Genomic DNA, 17,095 nt, shown 5'->3' on the forward strand with positions numbered 1-17,095 from the left:
TAGGTGGGTGAGGGCTGTGCGTAGCGCTAATGAGATGGCGTCATCTGTGGATCTGTTGGCCTTGTAGGCAAACTGGTGTTGGTCGAGGTCAGAGGGGATGCAGACCTTAATGTGGGCCAGCACCAGTCTCTTGAAGCATTTCATGATTGTTTTTATTTATGCTCAATAATCTACGTAAGGAAATCACAGAATCAGCCATTTCATGATTACTGGCGTGACAGCAACTGGCGGGTAATCATTCAGGCTTGTGACTGCTGAGGTCTTGGGTACAGGGATGATAGTGGTGGTTTACAGACATGTAAGGACTGTGGCTTTCTGTAGTGACAGGTTGAAAATGTTTGTGAAGACTGCAGCAAGCTGGTCAATACATGCCTTCAGTGCACAGTCCGGAATACCACCAGGCCCAGCTGCCTTGTTGCTGTTAATGTTATGTAAAGCTCGCTTGACCTGATCATGCTAGAGTGTGAGTGGCTCCAGATAGCAAAATTGCTGTGGCTCGGACCCGTCCCACACCCGACTTTCATCTTTCTTTCATCCAGCCCACATACCGTGTGGAATGACGGCACTTGCACAGTCCGCTCCTGTTTGCCAGAACCAAGCCATAGCAACGCCACATATGCCACATATTTGCCAAAGGTGGCCCATATTTGTTTTTTAATATTTGGGCCATATTCACTATTTACCACACGAGCCACTTCAGGGTCACGTCCAGATTACATGTTGCGAGAGCACCGCATCTTTGCCAAAAAAGGCCCACATTTGATTTGGCATCCTTGGGCCATATTTGTTATTATACATGTGGGCCACTTCAGGCTCACATCTATTTTGTCAGGGTCAGAAGAAGGCCATCAGTGCTGCATCATTACCTGAAGTGGCCCACATCTGGACGCTATCTGGGGCTGGGTGCTCTCTGGTACGGTGGTGATTGAGGCTGGTCCCTCGTTGGAGCTGTCCTCAAAGCAGGCAAAGAATGTGTTGAGCTGGTCTGGGAAAGAGGTATCGATTGACGAGGGGGTGTTGTCGCTTTGTTTATAGCCAGTGATGTTCCTGACACCTTGCCATATGGTACAGGGATTGTTTTCCTTGAAATTGTCCTCAATATATTGTTTGTACTTTTTAGCAGTTTGAATGCCTCTGTCTAGGTCTGCCCTGGCTCCCTTGTAGGCCTCCCTGTCTCCTGATCTGAGTGCTGCATCCCGGGCTCTGAGCGGCACTCACACACTGTCAGTGAACTAGGGTTTCTGGTTAGGGAACACTTTAATTTTCCTTTTTTGTAGTTATATTGTCAATGCAGAAGTTGATGTATGATAATACTGTGGAGGTGTATTGCTCAATGTCTGCGAGTTCAAAGAGCTCCCACGTGGTGTCCTCAAAACAGTCCTGTAATGATGATGAGGCTTCCTCAGTCCAGATCTACGCTGTCTTGGTCTGAAGCTTGGTTCTGCTGATGAGGGGTTTATAGGCTGGGGTCAGGAACAGGGACAAATGGTCAGACTGTCCAAGATGGGGGAAGGGTGGGTCTTGTAGACTCTGGGGATATTTGTATATACCTGATTCAGGCCAGGACTCCACAGTCTACACCCATCTACAGGCCAGTAGCCACTCTTTCAAGGATGAGAATGTGCACTTCCTTGATGGGGAGGAATGCTGGTTTGAACGGGGAGTTAAAGAGGCCATCTATGTGAAGAGGGAACGACTATCCCTGAACCAAGGGGGAGGTCTAAGAGTACATGTGTCGCCATCTTACAATGCTGTGATTGCAAATATTCCCCAATCCTCTGTAAATAGTACACATGGCCACTGAACCTCTAGTTAATGGTCACGGCAATTTGCATATGAAACCTGATCATTGGTTCGGCCATTATGCAACTGTGCTGTTTATAAGGGTGGGGACACCTGCAGTCAGCTGAGACTGAAGAAGTCACTTAGGTGAGTGATGAAACATTTCTCCTAATAAACATGTCCAGATGAACTGATTCAACTTTCTGTGACTAAGTCAGGGATGTTTTCATGCAGCCAGGTCTCTGTTATACCATAACACAGCTATCCATGCGGTGGTTGGTATACGCAGTCTCAAATCACTCAGTTTATTGACGAGAGATTGGGCATTGGCGAGAAAGATGCTGGGTACAGCAGGTTTACATGGGGCCGCTCTTAGCCTAGCCCTCGGCTCGCTTGCCTCACTTCTGCTTCCTTTCACATCGCTGCATGTGCGGCCTGTGCCGCCACTCTGCCGGGCTGTTGGTCTCCGTGCGCTCTGCTGAGCGAGTAATCTCCGCTGGATAGAGCTAAGCTCTCCGGGGGCACGTCCAGTACAACAGTCTCTTAAATGCGGAATCTTAGTTCAGGTGTGGGTCTTACTTAATCTTAGACTTAATTTTCGACGTATGCTGCTAACTGTGTGCCGGCCAGCTACGTGTGTACGTGCCACAATTTTGAAGGGCCAAGTCAATTAAAGTCAATGCTCTGCATCAGATGGATTCCTATGAGTGTATGGAAGCATATTTGTATGTGTATGTACGAAAAGTACAAAGCATGTATTTTATTTTATTTTATTTTTTTGGATTTTTTTCCCTCCTTTTTCTTCCCGGTCGCTGCTTCACCCCTCCTGCCGATCCAGGGAAGACTGCAGATTACCACATGCTTCCTCCGATATATGTGGAGTCTCCAGTCTCCAGCGCATGGCAGGATCACGCTATTACCCCCAGTTCTCCCTCCCCCCAAACAGGCACCCCGACCGACCAGAGGAGGTGCTAGTGCAGCAACCAGGACACATAGCCACATCTGGCTTCCAGCCCACAGACACTGCCAATTGTGTCTGTAGGGATGCCCGACCAAGCCGGAGGTAACACGTGGATTCGAACCGGTGATCCCCGTGTTGGTAGGCAACGGAACAGACCACTACGCTACCTGGATGCCCACAGAGCATGTATTTTAACTCCAAACCATTTTCTTTGGCACATTTTGGGCCAATAAACTTTGATAAAGTACTAACCAGCTCCTGCCTGTTTTTTTGGGAGAAGACTCTTTGCAGCATGTCCATATACAGTGCTCTGCGGTCGGGGATGTCCTGAGTGTACTGACCGACTGTCAGCTCGAAGCGAAGGTGGTCATCTGCACCCCAGCCACAGAACCTGCAGTGGATTGGAAAGAAGTAAACTCTAGAATTATTTGTTCGTTATTAAAAGAAAAACAAAAAAAATATTACATTATGATTTTCTCAGAATTCATACTGTGAATGTCTTTTGATATTCCCTCTCACTTAACATCAATCAGTCCTTAGCTTGGCAATAATAAAATGCATATTACTAAAAGAAGTCCATAGTCTTGCCTCAAGAACATGTGAAAATGAATGTCAAGGTAGGAGTTAACTATAAAACATCAATCCAATCATCCACCCGGCACATTTGACTCGATTTGTTCAACAGCTTGCCTCCCTGGGGAGAGAAATCAGTGTGCAGCTATGCTGTAAACCTCATGCTGAGGTCTCTACCTTTCATCCCTACCCACCCTCTTTTTCTAGGAAAAATGGATTGCAGTGCATGTGATCAGAAACTTTTTATGATTAAGATGATGCGAGACAGTGCTGTGATTACCTTCATTCTCTTGTTTGATACAAGCCAGAGAAAACTGATGATGCATCATCAGTTACACAGGTGAAAGAGACAAGATGTCAGTCTGTGTAGGACATCAATAGTCTTCAGACCTACCTGTCTATTCCTTGGAGGCGTTCTTTTAGACTCTGCATCCTGGTCTGGTACCTTTCAGACAGCGAGTGGAAGGCCTGGACCAGGGAGTCTTTCAGCTCCTGATAGGGACACTCTGAATCCAACACCTCCCCTGGCACTTCTTCTCTGTCTGCCATATCCCCTGGAGTACTAGCAAAATAATCCTGCACATGACAAGGTGGTCATCTTAGAGAATGTAAAATGGTTACCCATCTTGGGGATGCCCATATGAAATAGTCCAGTTAAGTGATTGTTGCTGAAGCTAAATCGTGTTGGACATGGGCTCACTATGCATGCAGTCTGAGACACCAGCTCTGGAACTTTGTTGAAATAAAAAGATATACAAAACCAGCTAAGACTTACATCCAGGCCTAGAGCAGCAATCTCCATCTCCAAGGCCAGGTACTCTGCATGAAGTTTCTCACTGATATCCTCCTGCTGTTCTTTCACAAATTGTACCTGGGGGTTAAAGGGTAAAACCGTAGAGCTATAGCTATGGGCGTGAAGTCTGTAAAACTGTTGGTAGGGGATTGCCACAATTTGGCATTATGCCACCTGGGGAAAACAAAGGCAGAGGTATGAACTTACTGCATATCCATTTCTCCTTGAAAATGTATCAGACGATGCAGGCTGTGCAAACAGATTCAGCTCTACACACTGTCTTTAATATCATGACACAAACCAACAGCATCTCTGATTTTTATGCTTTGGGAAAGGTTCTCTAATGAAATTCTCAGAGCTTAAGCAAATTAGGGACTGCACAGGAACACACAAAGGAGTCTAGACAGAGCATGGCAATCTACCCTAACACCCTCTTTCCTGCGTAATGCTCTGTCTCCTCAAATCAATTGAACGTTTCAAGCCACTGGTTGAGCTCAGATCCCCCTGTTCCCTCAGCCTCCTGAATTCAGAAACAGTTATTGTCAGTCTTTCTCTAATAGCTAAGTAATGGGTAATTGTACCCTGGTTATTCCCCATGACATTTAGAGGGAGAAAACAGTTTTTTGCAGTGACAGAGACACCGTTTCTTTGTTGTGTTTGACAGAAATATTAAGATTAGGACCACTTCTATTAGATCCGTGTCTTTGTGGTGTTTACCAAAGAATCAGGAAGATTAGAGGCAATTTTGGCAGTAGACTTTCCTATTCATTTAGCTGAAATAGAGGTCACATTCTTATTTCTGCTGGGTAATTCAAACACGGGGCTCCTTAAGTGGTTTTATAGATGATGCTGCAAAGCAGAGCCAATAAAACAGCTCATCCTGAAGACCATTCCCATACATCTCACATATTGCAGGGTTGAGGAGTTCAGGCAGGTAGTGTCTGATCTCAGCTGGTGTTTGCAACTATTTGTTTTACCCAGGTTAGAGTAGTAGGAGGCTGATGACTGCTACAACATTTACACAGAAGTATAGTAAATCTAAAAGTTTATTCAGCATGCTTGTTTGACCCCCCCCAGTCTGAATAACAGTGATATGAACAGTACACATTCATTTTAAGCAAGGTCTTAATGGGAAAGGGCCACACACATGTTAGTAGTTCATTGTGTTTTCTCAAAGTGAAAATCAGCAATAGGTCATCCATTATTAGTTTAAAGACAAACTTGCTCACATTTTTTAAACAGTCAGACAAATCAAATAATGAAATTGAAAATAAAAGTTGTGTGCAACAAGAGGTCTCACGCTGTGTTGCTGGGCAAAAGTGAGAGAGAGAAATAGAAAGGAAGAACGAGGTAGAAACATGGATAAGAGGGGAAAGGGGTAGCTTGAAGGGGGCTGACTGTAGCAATGCATTCACGTGGGAAGGGTATGAGTGGGCCTGCATGGCTGCAATGAAAGAGTAGTGTGGGATTGGGGGGGGCATGGCAACGTGCAAGCCTTAGTGAGTCACACTGGGGACACAAAATGGTTGGCAGATGATTCATTCCCCCAGTGTGGTCTGCCTTAAAGTTGTCCCTCCTGCTTTCTCCTTAATCTCACCATTCATTTCCACAGCAAGAGTGAAAGCCTTGAGGAGTCAAAGGCAGAAGGAACTAAAGAGAGGTGACTCAGGGACGGGGGATATCTAACAAACAACAGATTCATGAGAAGTGAATACAGAACTTTGCACAAGCTGAGGCCTTTGTGAGAGCCAGCAGGAGTGTGATTTATTTCAACTCCTTGTTGGATCTACAGTGTAGGCTCTATTATTTTGGTACCTGTAGAGTGGGAGCAAAGCCAAGATTCATTGCAGAAAGCATTGTGTACACTGAAAAGATAAAATCCAGCCAAACACTTTGCAAAGAGCCATTAACATAAGTTGAAAGCCATATGTTCCTGGCATGATCAGGCCTTCATACTCAAAAGCTTAACGATTTTACTTTTCAATCCAGCAGCTGTAGAGAGCTATCATCAACCCCTTTCCTGGCACAACAGCCTGTAGCAACCTGGGGCCTCATTTATAAAGGTGGCTATGCACAAGAAAGTTGTGTAAACGAGAGTAAAATAAGCATACACATTTTTCACCGCAAACATCAGGATTTATGGAAAAAATCTATGCGGAAAAAAGTGTGCATTTCTACACATCCTCTCCACCATGGGGAAGCTTACGTGAAGTTTTTCAGACATGAGGATCAGCAGCACCTGATGGTGAGATCACAAAATCAAGTTCAATCCTTATGAAAAATCAAAGATGAAACCACCACCACCTGTCCACTAGTCTATTCATGGCTTTTTATGGTGATATCGAAATCAATCTCACTGATTGGCATAAGGCCTATATATAGTGTTCGTGGTGACGTGTGTAATGCAAAATCTTGGCTGCTTTGGCATTGCTTGAGGATTTGGCAAATAGAAGACTGGGACGTGAACGAGTGTTCAGGGACAATGAGGACTTCCTAGCCCATGATGATGAATGGCTAATAAGGTGATTCGGATTACCAAGAGCTATTCTCTTGGAAATCTGTGCTGAATTGGGCCGAGCTTTGGAACAACCCACCTGGTGGAACAGGTCCATCCCTGTGCAGATCCAGTTATTGACCACTCTGGTGTTTCTGGCAAGTGGGATGTTCCAATGCAAACTGGCTGGTATGTCTGGAATATTGCAGCCATCCCTAAACTCTATTATGCCAGCCAGCCATCTTGAATTGCCTTATCGAAATGACCCCCCTTTATATAAGGTTTCCTTATAGTGTACATGAGCAGGCCAAAAACAAAACACAATTTACAGCAATGTCCACTTTTCCAAATGTAATGAGAGCAATTGGCTGCACTCACGTTACAATGAAAACAAACGAGAACAAGTTTGCTTTTTTCAATCGCAAATACCATTCAATAAACATTCAAATCATTTGCACTGCTGACATAATTCTGTCAAATGCAGTGGCTCGATGGTGAATTCTGTTAGATAGGCCTGAGAAGGTGTGTCAAATTATTAGGGCTTGTGCGATTCTCCACAATGTGGCACAGCGCAATGGAACTGGCAGCAGATGTCTCCAGGTCACAATGGCAGTGAAGGCGGATGAAGGCTGCAGCAGAGGGTGGTCCCCAATTTTCTTGGTTCTCCATGCCATTGGACTCTTTCCACCCCCTGCCAAGGACTGTGTGGTGGCTACAGGCGCAACAATGAACACCTGATGACAATACAACTGGCACTTGTAAATAACCAAAGCGTCACTGTCATCAGTGCATACACTCTAACACTTGACTCACAAGGGGAAATAAAGGAGATCTTCTATGTCAGCCTGGACAATGTTCTCGCCAAAGTCTCCAAGGAGGATAAGCTAATTCTGCTTGAAGATTTCAATGCCAGAGTGGGACAAAGTTACAACTTGTGGAGAGGTGTAATTGGCAAGAGAGGTGTAATTGGCAAGGAAGGGGTTGGAAACACAAACTCCAATGGCATCCTGCTGTTAACAACATTTTTAGAACCTAACCATCTCCAACACACTCTTCCACTAGAAAAACAAATTTAAAACAACTGGGAGGCAGTCTCATTCTAACATTTGGCACCTCACTGACTATTTATCTGTCAAAGAGAAAGACAAGACGTGCTCAACACCACAGTGATGATTAGTGCAGATGACTGCTGGACTGACCACTGCCTTATCCACTCCACCCTGTCTATCCATCTTCATTGGAAAAGAAGGGTGAAGAAAAAGCAGAACTGCCCAAAGCGCAACCTTGAACGACTGAATGATACCTCCTCTCGTCAACAGTTCCAGGCCAATGCTCAGCACATTAATGCCCAAGTAGTATCCAGATGATATTGAAAGCTATATCAAACTGATATGCTCAGGACTGCAAGCACCAGCACCTGTAAAACCACTCTTGGACATAAGATGAAGAACCACCAAGATTGGTTTGATGAGAATGACCTGGAAATCCAAAGGTTAATTAATATTAAGAGGCAAGCCTTTACCATCTGGCAGGATAAAATCAACTGCCAAAATAAACGAGCTGCCCCATGCAAGAGCAAAGTCAGCCATCTAAACCGGGTCAGGGAATTGAAGAACCAGTGGCGGACGAAGAAGGACCTTGAGAGCCAACACCTTGTAGACTCTGGGCATACCAGAGGCTTCTTCAGTGCTACTAAAACTATATATGGTCCCCGCCACCACCGTCTAATCCCCCTTCACTCCAAAGATGGGCATACACTGCTAACAGACAACGAGTCAATCAAAGAGAGATAGAAAGAGCACTACCAGGACCTTTTAAACGGGGACTTGCTCTCCAACAACTCCCTGAACAACCCAAAGAGGAGGACATGGCAGCACCACCTAGTCTAAGAGAAGTCCTGGATGCCATCGGGAAGATGAAAATCAACAAAGCTGCTGATTCTGATGGAATACTGGCCGAAGTACTGAGGGCAGGTGGACCTGCACTCTGAGGAGTGTAGGTCCACCTGCCCTGCTACTTAAAAATGGGGAAAAGAGGAAATCCCTGAACAACTTAGGGATGGACTCATAGTCTCTAGCTTTAAGAAAGGGGACAAAGCTGAGTGCAGAAACTACCATGGCATTTCCCTGCTTTCCACCACAGGGAATGCTCTTACTATAGTTTTGGCCAACAGACTCCTCTCAATATTCTATTATGAATATTATTAGGAAATTCTGCAAGAATCCCACAGCAGTTTTCATCCTAACAGGGGCACCATGGACATGATTTTTACCGCTCGCTAACTCCAAGAAAAAGCCCAGGAACAGAATCAACCATTGTACATGACCTTTATAGACTAAACCAAAGCTTTTGATTTCATAAACCGCCAGATCCTCTGGCTAGTTCTGTCATAAATAGGCTGCCCTAAGAAATATATCAGAGCAATACAACTGCTATATGACAATATGTCAGCTAGAGTACTCAGCAGTTATGGAGATGAGATACAGTCCTTCAAGGTCCACACAGGAGTTAAAAAAGGTTGTGTCATTGCCCCAACCCTGTTCTCTGTCTTCATTGCCACCATCCTCTACCTTACAGGTACACGTCTGCCTCAGGGAATCGAAATCATGTACAGAACTGATGGGAATCTTCTGAACCTTGACAGATTCAGGGCTAAAAGTAAACCTACCTCCACATCCATAATTGAGCTGCAGTACACCAGTGACAGTACCTCAGTGTCCCTCATAGAAGATGAACTACAGAGCATACTGGATGCCTTTACAAAGGTATACAAGTAGCTTGGCCTGACCCTTAACATAAAAAAGATCCATATCCTCTACCAACTCCCATCCAACAGAAATAAGCCTGCTCTGCCCCATCCATCTCTGTACACAACACCAGACTCAAAAACGTGAGGCAGTTCTCATAGTTTGGCAGAATTCTCTCCTCCAAAGCCAATAATGATAATAATAATAATAATAATGATAATACATTTTATTTGTATAGCACCTTCCATACATAAAATGCAGCTCAAAGTGCTTTACATTAAAAATAGGGGAAACAATAAAACTCAACAACAATACAGATAAAATGAGTTAAAAATAATAAAACACAGACCTAGAAAAAATAAAAATAAAACAAGGCACGAAATAAAACCACAGTACAAGATAAAAAAAATAAGAATAAAAAGAAATATAAAGTGGAATTAATTAAAAGCAAGAGCATAAAAATGGGTCTTGAGCCAATTCTTAAAACTATCTGTGGATGTTGCTTCTCTCATTTGTTGGGGGAGTCTATTCCAAGCCGTCGGTGCATAAAAACAAAATGCTGCTTTGCCATATTTTTTGTAGTTCATTCTAGGGACATTGAGCAGGCCAGCACCAGAGGATCTAAGAGAGCGGCTCAGAACATAGTCAGTTAAGCAGTCAGATAGGTATGAGGGTGCTAAACCACGTAGAGCTTTAAACACAAGTAAAAGAATTTTAAAATAAATTCTCAATGCTACAGGAAGCCAGTGTAAAGACGCTAAAACTGGGGTAATGTGATCTCTCATTCTGGTTTTTGTTACGACCCTTGGTGCTGCGTCCTGTACTAGTTGCAGTCTATCGATACTTTTTTTGGGCAAACCAGTAAGAAGTGTATTGCAATAGCCTAGACGCCAAGAGATAAAAGTATGCGTCACCTTTTTGGTGTCTTCCAGGGAGAGGTAAGGTCTAATTTTAGTAATATTCTTTAGGTGAAAAAAGGCACCCTTTGTAACATTGTTAATATGTGATTTAAAATCCAACTCAGAGTCAATGATGACACACAGGTTTTTTTACTACAGTCTTATTATGTACAGCCAGACTTCCCATTCTACTTGATATCATTTCTCTCTGTGCATTAGTACCTATAATGAGAATTTATGTCTTGTCTTCGTTCAATTTGAGAAAGTTTTCACTCTTCAATTATTTACTACTAGACAGACAATTCATCAAGGGATTGAGAGCATTGGGGTCATCTGGCGCTACTGATAAATATAACCAAGTATCATCAGGATAAAAATGGAAATTCATGCCATGATCACAGATAATTTTCCCAAGTGGCAGCATATATAGGCAGAACAATAAAGGACCAAGAATGGAACCCTGCGGAATACCTGAGAAAATTACATGTTTGTCAGAAAGACTAACAAAATAGCTTCTGCCAGTAAGATATGCGTAGAACCATGACAGGGCAGTGCCTGAAAGGCCAATCCAGTTCTCAAGGCTGTCTAGAAGTATATCATGATCGACTGTATTGAAGGCAGCCGTCAGATCAAGGAGTAAAAGAATGGAACATTTTTATTATCAGTGCTCACTCTGAGATCGTTGACTACTTTTACAAGTGCTGTGTTAATGCTGTGTCCTTTTCTAAAACTAGACTGAAATTTATCATGAATCTTGTTTTCATGCAAAAACCCATCCAATTGTTTATACACTGCCTTTTCCAAAATCTTGCCCAGAAAAGGCAGATTAGAAATTGGCCTATAATTGCTCAGCACCAACAGATCAAGATTATTCTTCTTGAGTAAGGGCTTTACTATAGCTGTTTTCAGTGAATCAGGAAAGATACCTGATTCTAAAGAACAGTTTACAATATCCAAAACATCCCCAATCAAACTATCTAAGACCTCTTTAAAAAAGGCAGTGGGAATTGCAAGCAGAGAGCAGGTGGATGACTTCATCGTAAGAGGCAGTTTGATTGTTTGGATTAACAACATTATTCATGATACCTGCTCGGATATTAATGATTTTATTATCAAAGAATGATGCAAACTCATCGCATTTTGATTTAGATGCAGGGCATAACTGCTCATGAGACTGGGGAGGATTTATAAGGGGACTGATTGTGTAAAATAAGACTCTGGAGTTGTTCCTGTTTTCATTTATAATGCCAGAGAAATAAGCCTGCCTTTTGCAGTGCAGAGCTTTGTTATAAACAAATATAGATTTCTAAAAATCTCGCCATGGATTGTAAGCTTAATTTTTTCCACATTCGCTCTGCTCTACGGCAATCCCTCTTGAGCAAATTTATTTGCTCAGTCTTCCAGGGTATTACTGTAGTCTGTGATTTTTTTCTTAGTTTCCATAGGAGCCACTATGTTGAGAGCTGACTCTAGATTAAAGTTTAAGTGGTTAACTTTATCATGCACTGAGGAAATATCAGCTGACAGAGGAAGACTGTGCAGGTGATGAGGGAAGTTAATGACTGCAGAAGGACTAAGAAAACGTCTCTTTATGATACACTCTGTGTTGTTTTTTGCTAAGTCAGAGACAATCATGTGAAAAAACAAACAGTAGTGATCTGATAAATCAGTATCAACAATCTTGTCAACAGCAATATTCAGGCCTTTAGAGATCACTAAATCTAGGGTGTGGCCAAGGTTGTGGGATGGCCCAACAGCATGTTGAATAAAATCAAAATACTCCATCATCTCAATTGTGCCGGCCAGGACTTCCCAAGATTGAGAAAAAGTGTTTTTGAAAATCATGACTTTCAGGCCAAAGCAAAAAATTCTGGCATACAAAGCGATAGTGCTGCCCATCCTACTGTATGGGTCAGAAACATGGATCACATATAGCAGGCACCTGAAGGCATTCGAGCCATACCAACAGCGATGCCTCAGGAAGATCCTTAAGATCAGCTGGGAGGATAAACGCACCAACTTCAGTGTCCTCAAGGAGGCCAACATGCCTACAATAACTGACATTAAATCTTGGATGTCCAAAAAGTTTCTTAAATTTAATGATGATAAGTCTGAGGTCATTCTGTTCAGTCCTGAAAATTCCATCAGTCTATTTGCCACTAATCTTGGTGGTCTGTCGGGTAGTCTTAAGCGGGCTGCTAGGAATCTTGGAGTAATATTTGATACTAACCTCAGTTTTGACAATCAAATTGAACATGTTGTTCAGTCATGCTGTTTCCAACTCAAGCTAATCTCCAAAATTAGGTTATTTTTATCAAGTGCCAATTTGCAAAAAGTTGTACACGCTTTTATCTTTTCTCGGCTCGACTACTGTAATGCACTTTATTCTGGTATCAGCAAGGGCTCCCTCCACCGTCTGTAGTTCGTACAAAATGCCGCTGTTTGGCTCATTACTGGGACAAAGAGGCATGACCATATCATTCCTGTGCTTGCCTCCCTACACTGGCTCCCTGTTATATTTCGAATTGATTTTAAAATTGTACTCCTCACTTTTAAGGCTTTAAATAGCCTTGCTCCTTTATACATTTGTGACTTATTGACTTGGTATATCCCCCCTTGACCATTAAGGTCTGCAGATGGAGCCCTGCTGGTTAGTCCCAGGTCTGTTAGTTACAAAGGGTGATCAGGCTTTTGCTGTTAGAGCTCCCACACTATGGACCCCTCTTCCTGCTGAGCTACAAGGAACTAAGTCTCTAGCTTATTTTAAATCTCATCTTAAAACTTTTCTTTTTATGAAAGCTTTTACAAATGTTTGATATTTGTTTTTATTTTTTTTACTGTTTATTTTTACTCTTATTTGATCTTACTCTTATTCTTGTCTTGTCTGGTTTTATGTTTTTTTTGCGTGAAGCACGTTGTAACATTGTTTTAGAAAAGTGCTATATAAATAAAATTATTATCATTATTATTATTATTATTATTATTATTATAACTGCCACCATCACATAAGATCAGCTGAGATGGACTGACCATGTCCTCTGCATGCCTGACTCTTGCCTCCCGAAATAAGTCCGTTACTCTCAGCTTGTGACAGGACGCCGTGCCCCAGGAGGACAAAAGAAGCGATATAAAGATAACACTAAGACCTACATCAAACGGTTTGGCATTGACCTTAACACCTGGGGACAAGCAGCAAAAAACGGGGAGGCCTGGAGACTGGCTGTCTGTGAGGGTGCTGCGTGCTACAACCATGACCTCAACCATGCTGCTGAAAACAAACACAGACTCAGAGAGGAGCAAGTTATCAGAAAGGCCCAAACCAAATCCTCAACCACTCCTTCACACCCTTGCCCAAACTACCCCAAAATATGTAGCTCCAGGATTGGACTCTACGCCCACCTGAAGACCCAGAAGGACCCAGAAGAGGACAGTCATACAAGTGACTTGCCGATGATGATGACAGCACAATGGTGTTCCTGCACATTGTGCCAGATAATATGGACCAGGATCAGCCTATAAATGAAGAAGCTACTCCAGCGATTGCATTACATGAACAAGTGATGTGCAGTCTATAAACAGACCAGACAATTGGTATACTTTTTTACAAGTTCTTTTAATACTGCACACATTTCACTGTGTACATTTCTTACTTTGTGAACTTGTCTTGTTAAATTTTCTACTGCTGTAATAATGTCCCTCTGTGGTTGCAGCACAGTCTCAGTGAGGACGCGGCCACTTGCACATGCCTCGCAACTGGGGCTTGGCGCCCACTCTGTGGTGCCCCGCTCATTACCATAATGTGGATAGTTTAGCTTTGGTATTACAGAATTACCCCTCTGCCTCTGGCACAATTCCAGACAAAAGGGTTTCCTTGATGATACCTACTGTTATTTGGTTGAACGGTGAAGGTTGGGGTTCTCCCTGACTGCCACCAGTGGAACGCACACTTTGCTGATAAGCAGCAATGTGTTTTTTGGACTCAACTTTTGTATCTGACCTTTTTCTTTTTTTTTTACTTCGGCAACAGTTCGCGGTGTGGGGCCAACACTGTTCACTGCTGCTGTCACACGTTGCTATTCGATTTAGTTTTGTTTGAGATGCCTCTACTGGGCCCCAAACCTCAGCAATGAGCACCTCGACCTCACACTCTGCAAAGCTTGCTGCCTTTCCTGATTGTGACGTCGCCATCTTTCCCTCAATGATCGTCCAACAAAGCTCTTTAGATACGTTCGCATATTCATGAGCTATTCAGCATTGACCATTTATGAATGATTGTGGGACGACACTGGGAGGAGTTACACGTGCGCACAATTCAACACAGGTTGATATTTATAATGAGAAGTCTGTGTACAGGTATGCACTGTACGGTTTTATAGATCTGAACATTTTTGTGCATACGTAGATTCTGGGGTTTGTGCGTATACAATGTTTTAAGGTGGAATCTACACTGAGTTTTACAAATGAGGCCCCTGGTGATGGCAATTAGATCACAGGTGCACTTTCAGTAATCAAGCTGATATATAGACCAAGATATATATTTTCAAGCTGTAGATGCAGAGACAGGTCTGCTCAGTGGTATTTCATGTCACACGGTTACCTGTTGCAGCACTTGCTCCAAATCTGATGGGTGCGGCGTGAGCGGTTGATGTCGTACTTGAGCCAGCCTGAAGCGCAGGTCATCCCTGAGCTGAAGAACAGGTTCCACTGTGGCGAGCCTAAACGCCTCTCGCTCCCCCTCTAGGAAATGCCCTAATCATGCACCCAAACACACACACACACACACACACACACACACACACACACACACACACACACACACACATATCAGCATGGTGCTCAGAAACACAGCAGGGACCGATGGTGTTCGTGATGGACTGTAGCGTTTCTGTTCGAGTAATGGGGGTGCAGCCTACCATAATCTTGAAGTGAAAAGATGCCGGTATCTGTTGTGCTGCTTGGCTTGACCATCCTGAGAAAATCACACAGTTCACTTTCAGCTCTCTCTCTATGGAATTAAATGAGACAAAAGCATAGTACATTAAAAGTAAAGAACTATGACCCCCGCTGTTTTCAAACACACAGCCATTAACTGAATATGAATATGAGAAGAGCAACTATAGAAACAGACTTGCCCCTCTCCTATGAAGCACGGCGGCTAATGAATGAATCATAAGGTAGTTTGTTTGGCTATACGTGTAGACAGCATTGGCAGCAGTTGCGCATCTTTGTGACAAGGCTCATTACTGAAGCTTACGCTTGTGTACTCCATTAACCTTGGGTAGCTCAGACTCAGTCATTACCCAGAGAACAGGCTGCACCCCGAGCAAGCGCTGCCCTTCTCACTTCATGACGCATGGCACCGTCAGGGGGGCCCTGGTCCCGCGCCTCTGCCTCAGCAAGCGGTGTAAAAGTGTTACACTTCTTCCACTCAGTAAAACTAGTCCTTCGTACCGTCGACAAGTCCGTATATCCCTTTACCTGCCACCCTGGTCCTCCTCCTTTCTCGCTCCCTCATTCAATGTCATCACTGAGCAAAAGACATCTTAAATCACCTATCTCCAGTCTTACAGGGGCTCATTCTCTTCAAAATCCTCCCCTCTTTTCTTTCTTTTATTTTGTCTGAGCTGAATGGGACTTAAGTATAGTGGCTGTGTAGTACAATAGATTCTGAAACCTGTCACGGATAATTGAAAGGATAAAATAGAGGGCTCTTACTCAGCGTTGACCAACTTGGGGTACTCTCTGCCCCAAACCTGCCTGTGGCGCCGGAGAGCTGAGCTTGTCTTGGTTGCCTTGGCTGCAAACCTAGTTCTCTGAACCTGCGAGACCAGAATCACATCAGAGCATGAATAGGCAAACTTACTACACCTGGAAGAGGAAGTGATAAACCAGGAAAAAGTTTGTTTTTTCCCATTTAGTTTTGTATCCTTGTATCTTCGTGTGTGAAACATCTTTGATTATTATTATTTTAATTTTTTTGCACTTCTTAAACTAATTCCCTACTGGGAGTCTTACAATCTAACTGATTTAGGGCTTAAATTACCTGAAATATTATTAACATAAAGAAGATGTAGCATAAACAAGACATTAATGCAATCATAGTACTGTGGGTTTATGAGATGGGGAGATACATCCTGAGGCACAAAGTAGGTCATGTTATAGTCATCTTATAGTCAAGGGTACATTGTTCCCTCTCTCTATTTGCATCATGGAAATTTTTGTTGTAGGTATTTTTTTTCATGGTTCATGGTTTATGTCAGTCTGTGTGACTGCCTTTCAAATACTGACTTTGTGAGATCTGCAGGATTGACAACGAAACACTTTCACTTCCAGCAAAACTGAGAAGTAAATTAAACACTTGCAAATTGGAATAATCAGGTGGAACTGGCATAGCATATAAGAAATGTTAGTGGAGGAGCAGAGAGAGGGGTGAAAGTCTTTATCGACTCATTCATTTGCCTTTTCATTGTGAGAGAACAAGAGTGGTGATGATGGTGGAGGTGGCGGGGAGGGGAGCACATTCCTCACAGCGTTCTCTCAAAACAGCATTTCGCTGTTCTCTATCAGTGTTTTCTCCACAGGTCACTGGCTCAGATAATTGTAGAACAGAAATCTCACCTAAGTAGCAATTACTGCATATAGAGAAGAGCCGCCCGCAGGAAAATGTAAGGTTTCAGTACCCTTCTCTCACATTTTTGTGATACAGAATTGGCCTGACTGGTTGATGAATAACATGTAGGAACCATGCAGTATTTTGATGTAAATACATAATATAGCACGAGACTTGATCTGGCTGGCAGGTAACATGCATCTTACGTACATCTTACACACACACACACACACACA

The 17,095-nt window shown here is 43.2% G+C and overlaps 1 protein-coding gene across 1 annotated transcript in view; it reads right to left on the minus strand.

Annotated features, from left to right (window-relative positions):
* The window catches only part of LOC130121207 (coiled-coil domain-containing protein 148-like), a 55,522-nt gene that overhangs the window by 32,951 nt on the left and 5,476 nt on the right, over positions 1 to 17,095 (minus strand). Inside the window, exons 3-8 of the mRNA XM_056290086.1 lie at positions 15,965 to 16,068; positions 15,163 to 15,254; positions 14,847 to 14,998; positions 4,073 to 4,187; positions 3,711 to 3,870; positions 2,996 to 3,134 (exon numbers count right to left, since the gene is read on the minus strand). Coding sequence (XP_056146061.1) covers positions 2,996 to 3,134; positions 3,711 to 3,870; positions 4,073 to 4,187; positions 14,847 to 14,998; positions 15,163 to 15,254; positions 15,965 to 16,068 — 762 coding nt within the window. The remainder of the gene's footprint in view (positions 1 to 2,995; positions 3,135 to 3,710; positions 3,871 to 4,072; positions 4,188 to 14,846; positions 14,999 to 15,162; positions 15,255 to 15,964; positions 16,069 to 17,095) is intronic.

Source organism: Lampris incognitus, chromosome 11, assembly GCF_029633865.1.
Source record: "Lampris incognitus isolate fLamInc1 chromosome 11, fLamInc1.hap2, whole genome shotgun sequence".
NCBI classification, from domain to species: domain Eukaryota; kingdom Metazoa; phylum Chordata; class Actinopteri; order Lampriformes; family Lampridae; genus Lampris; species Lampris incognitus.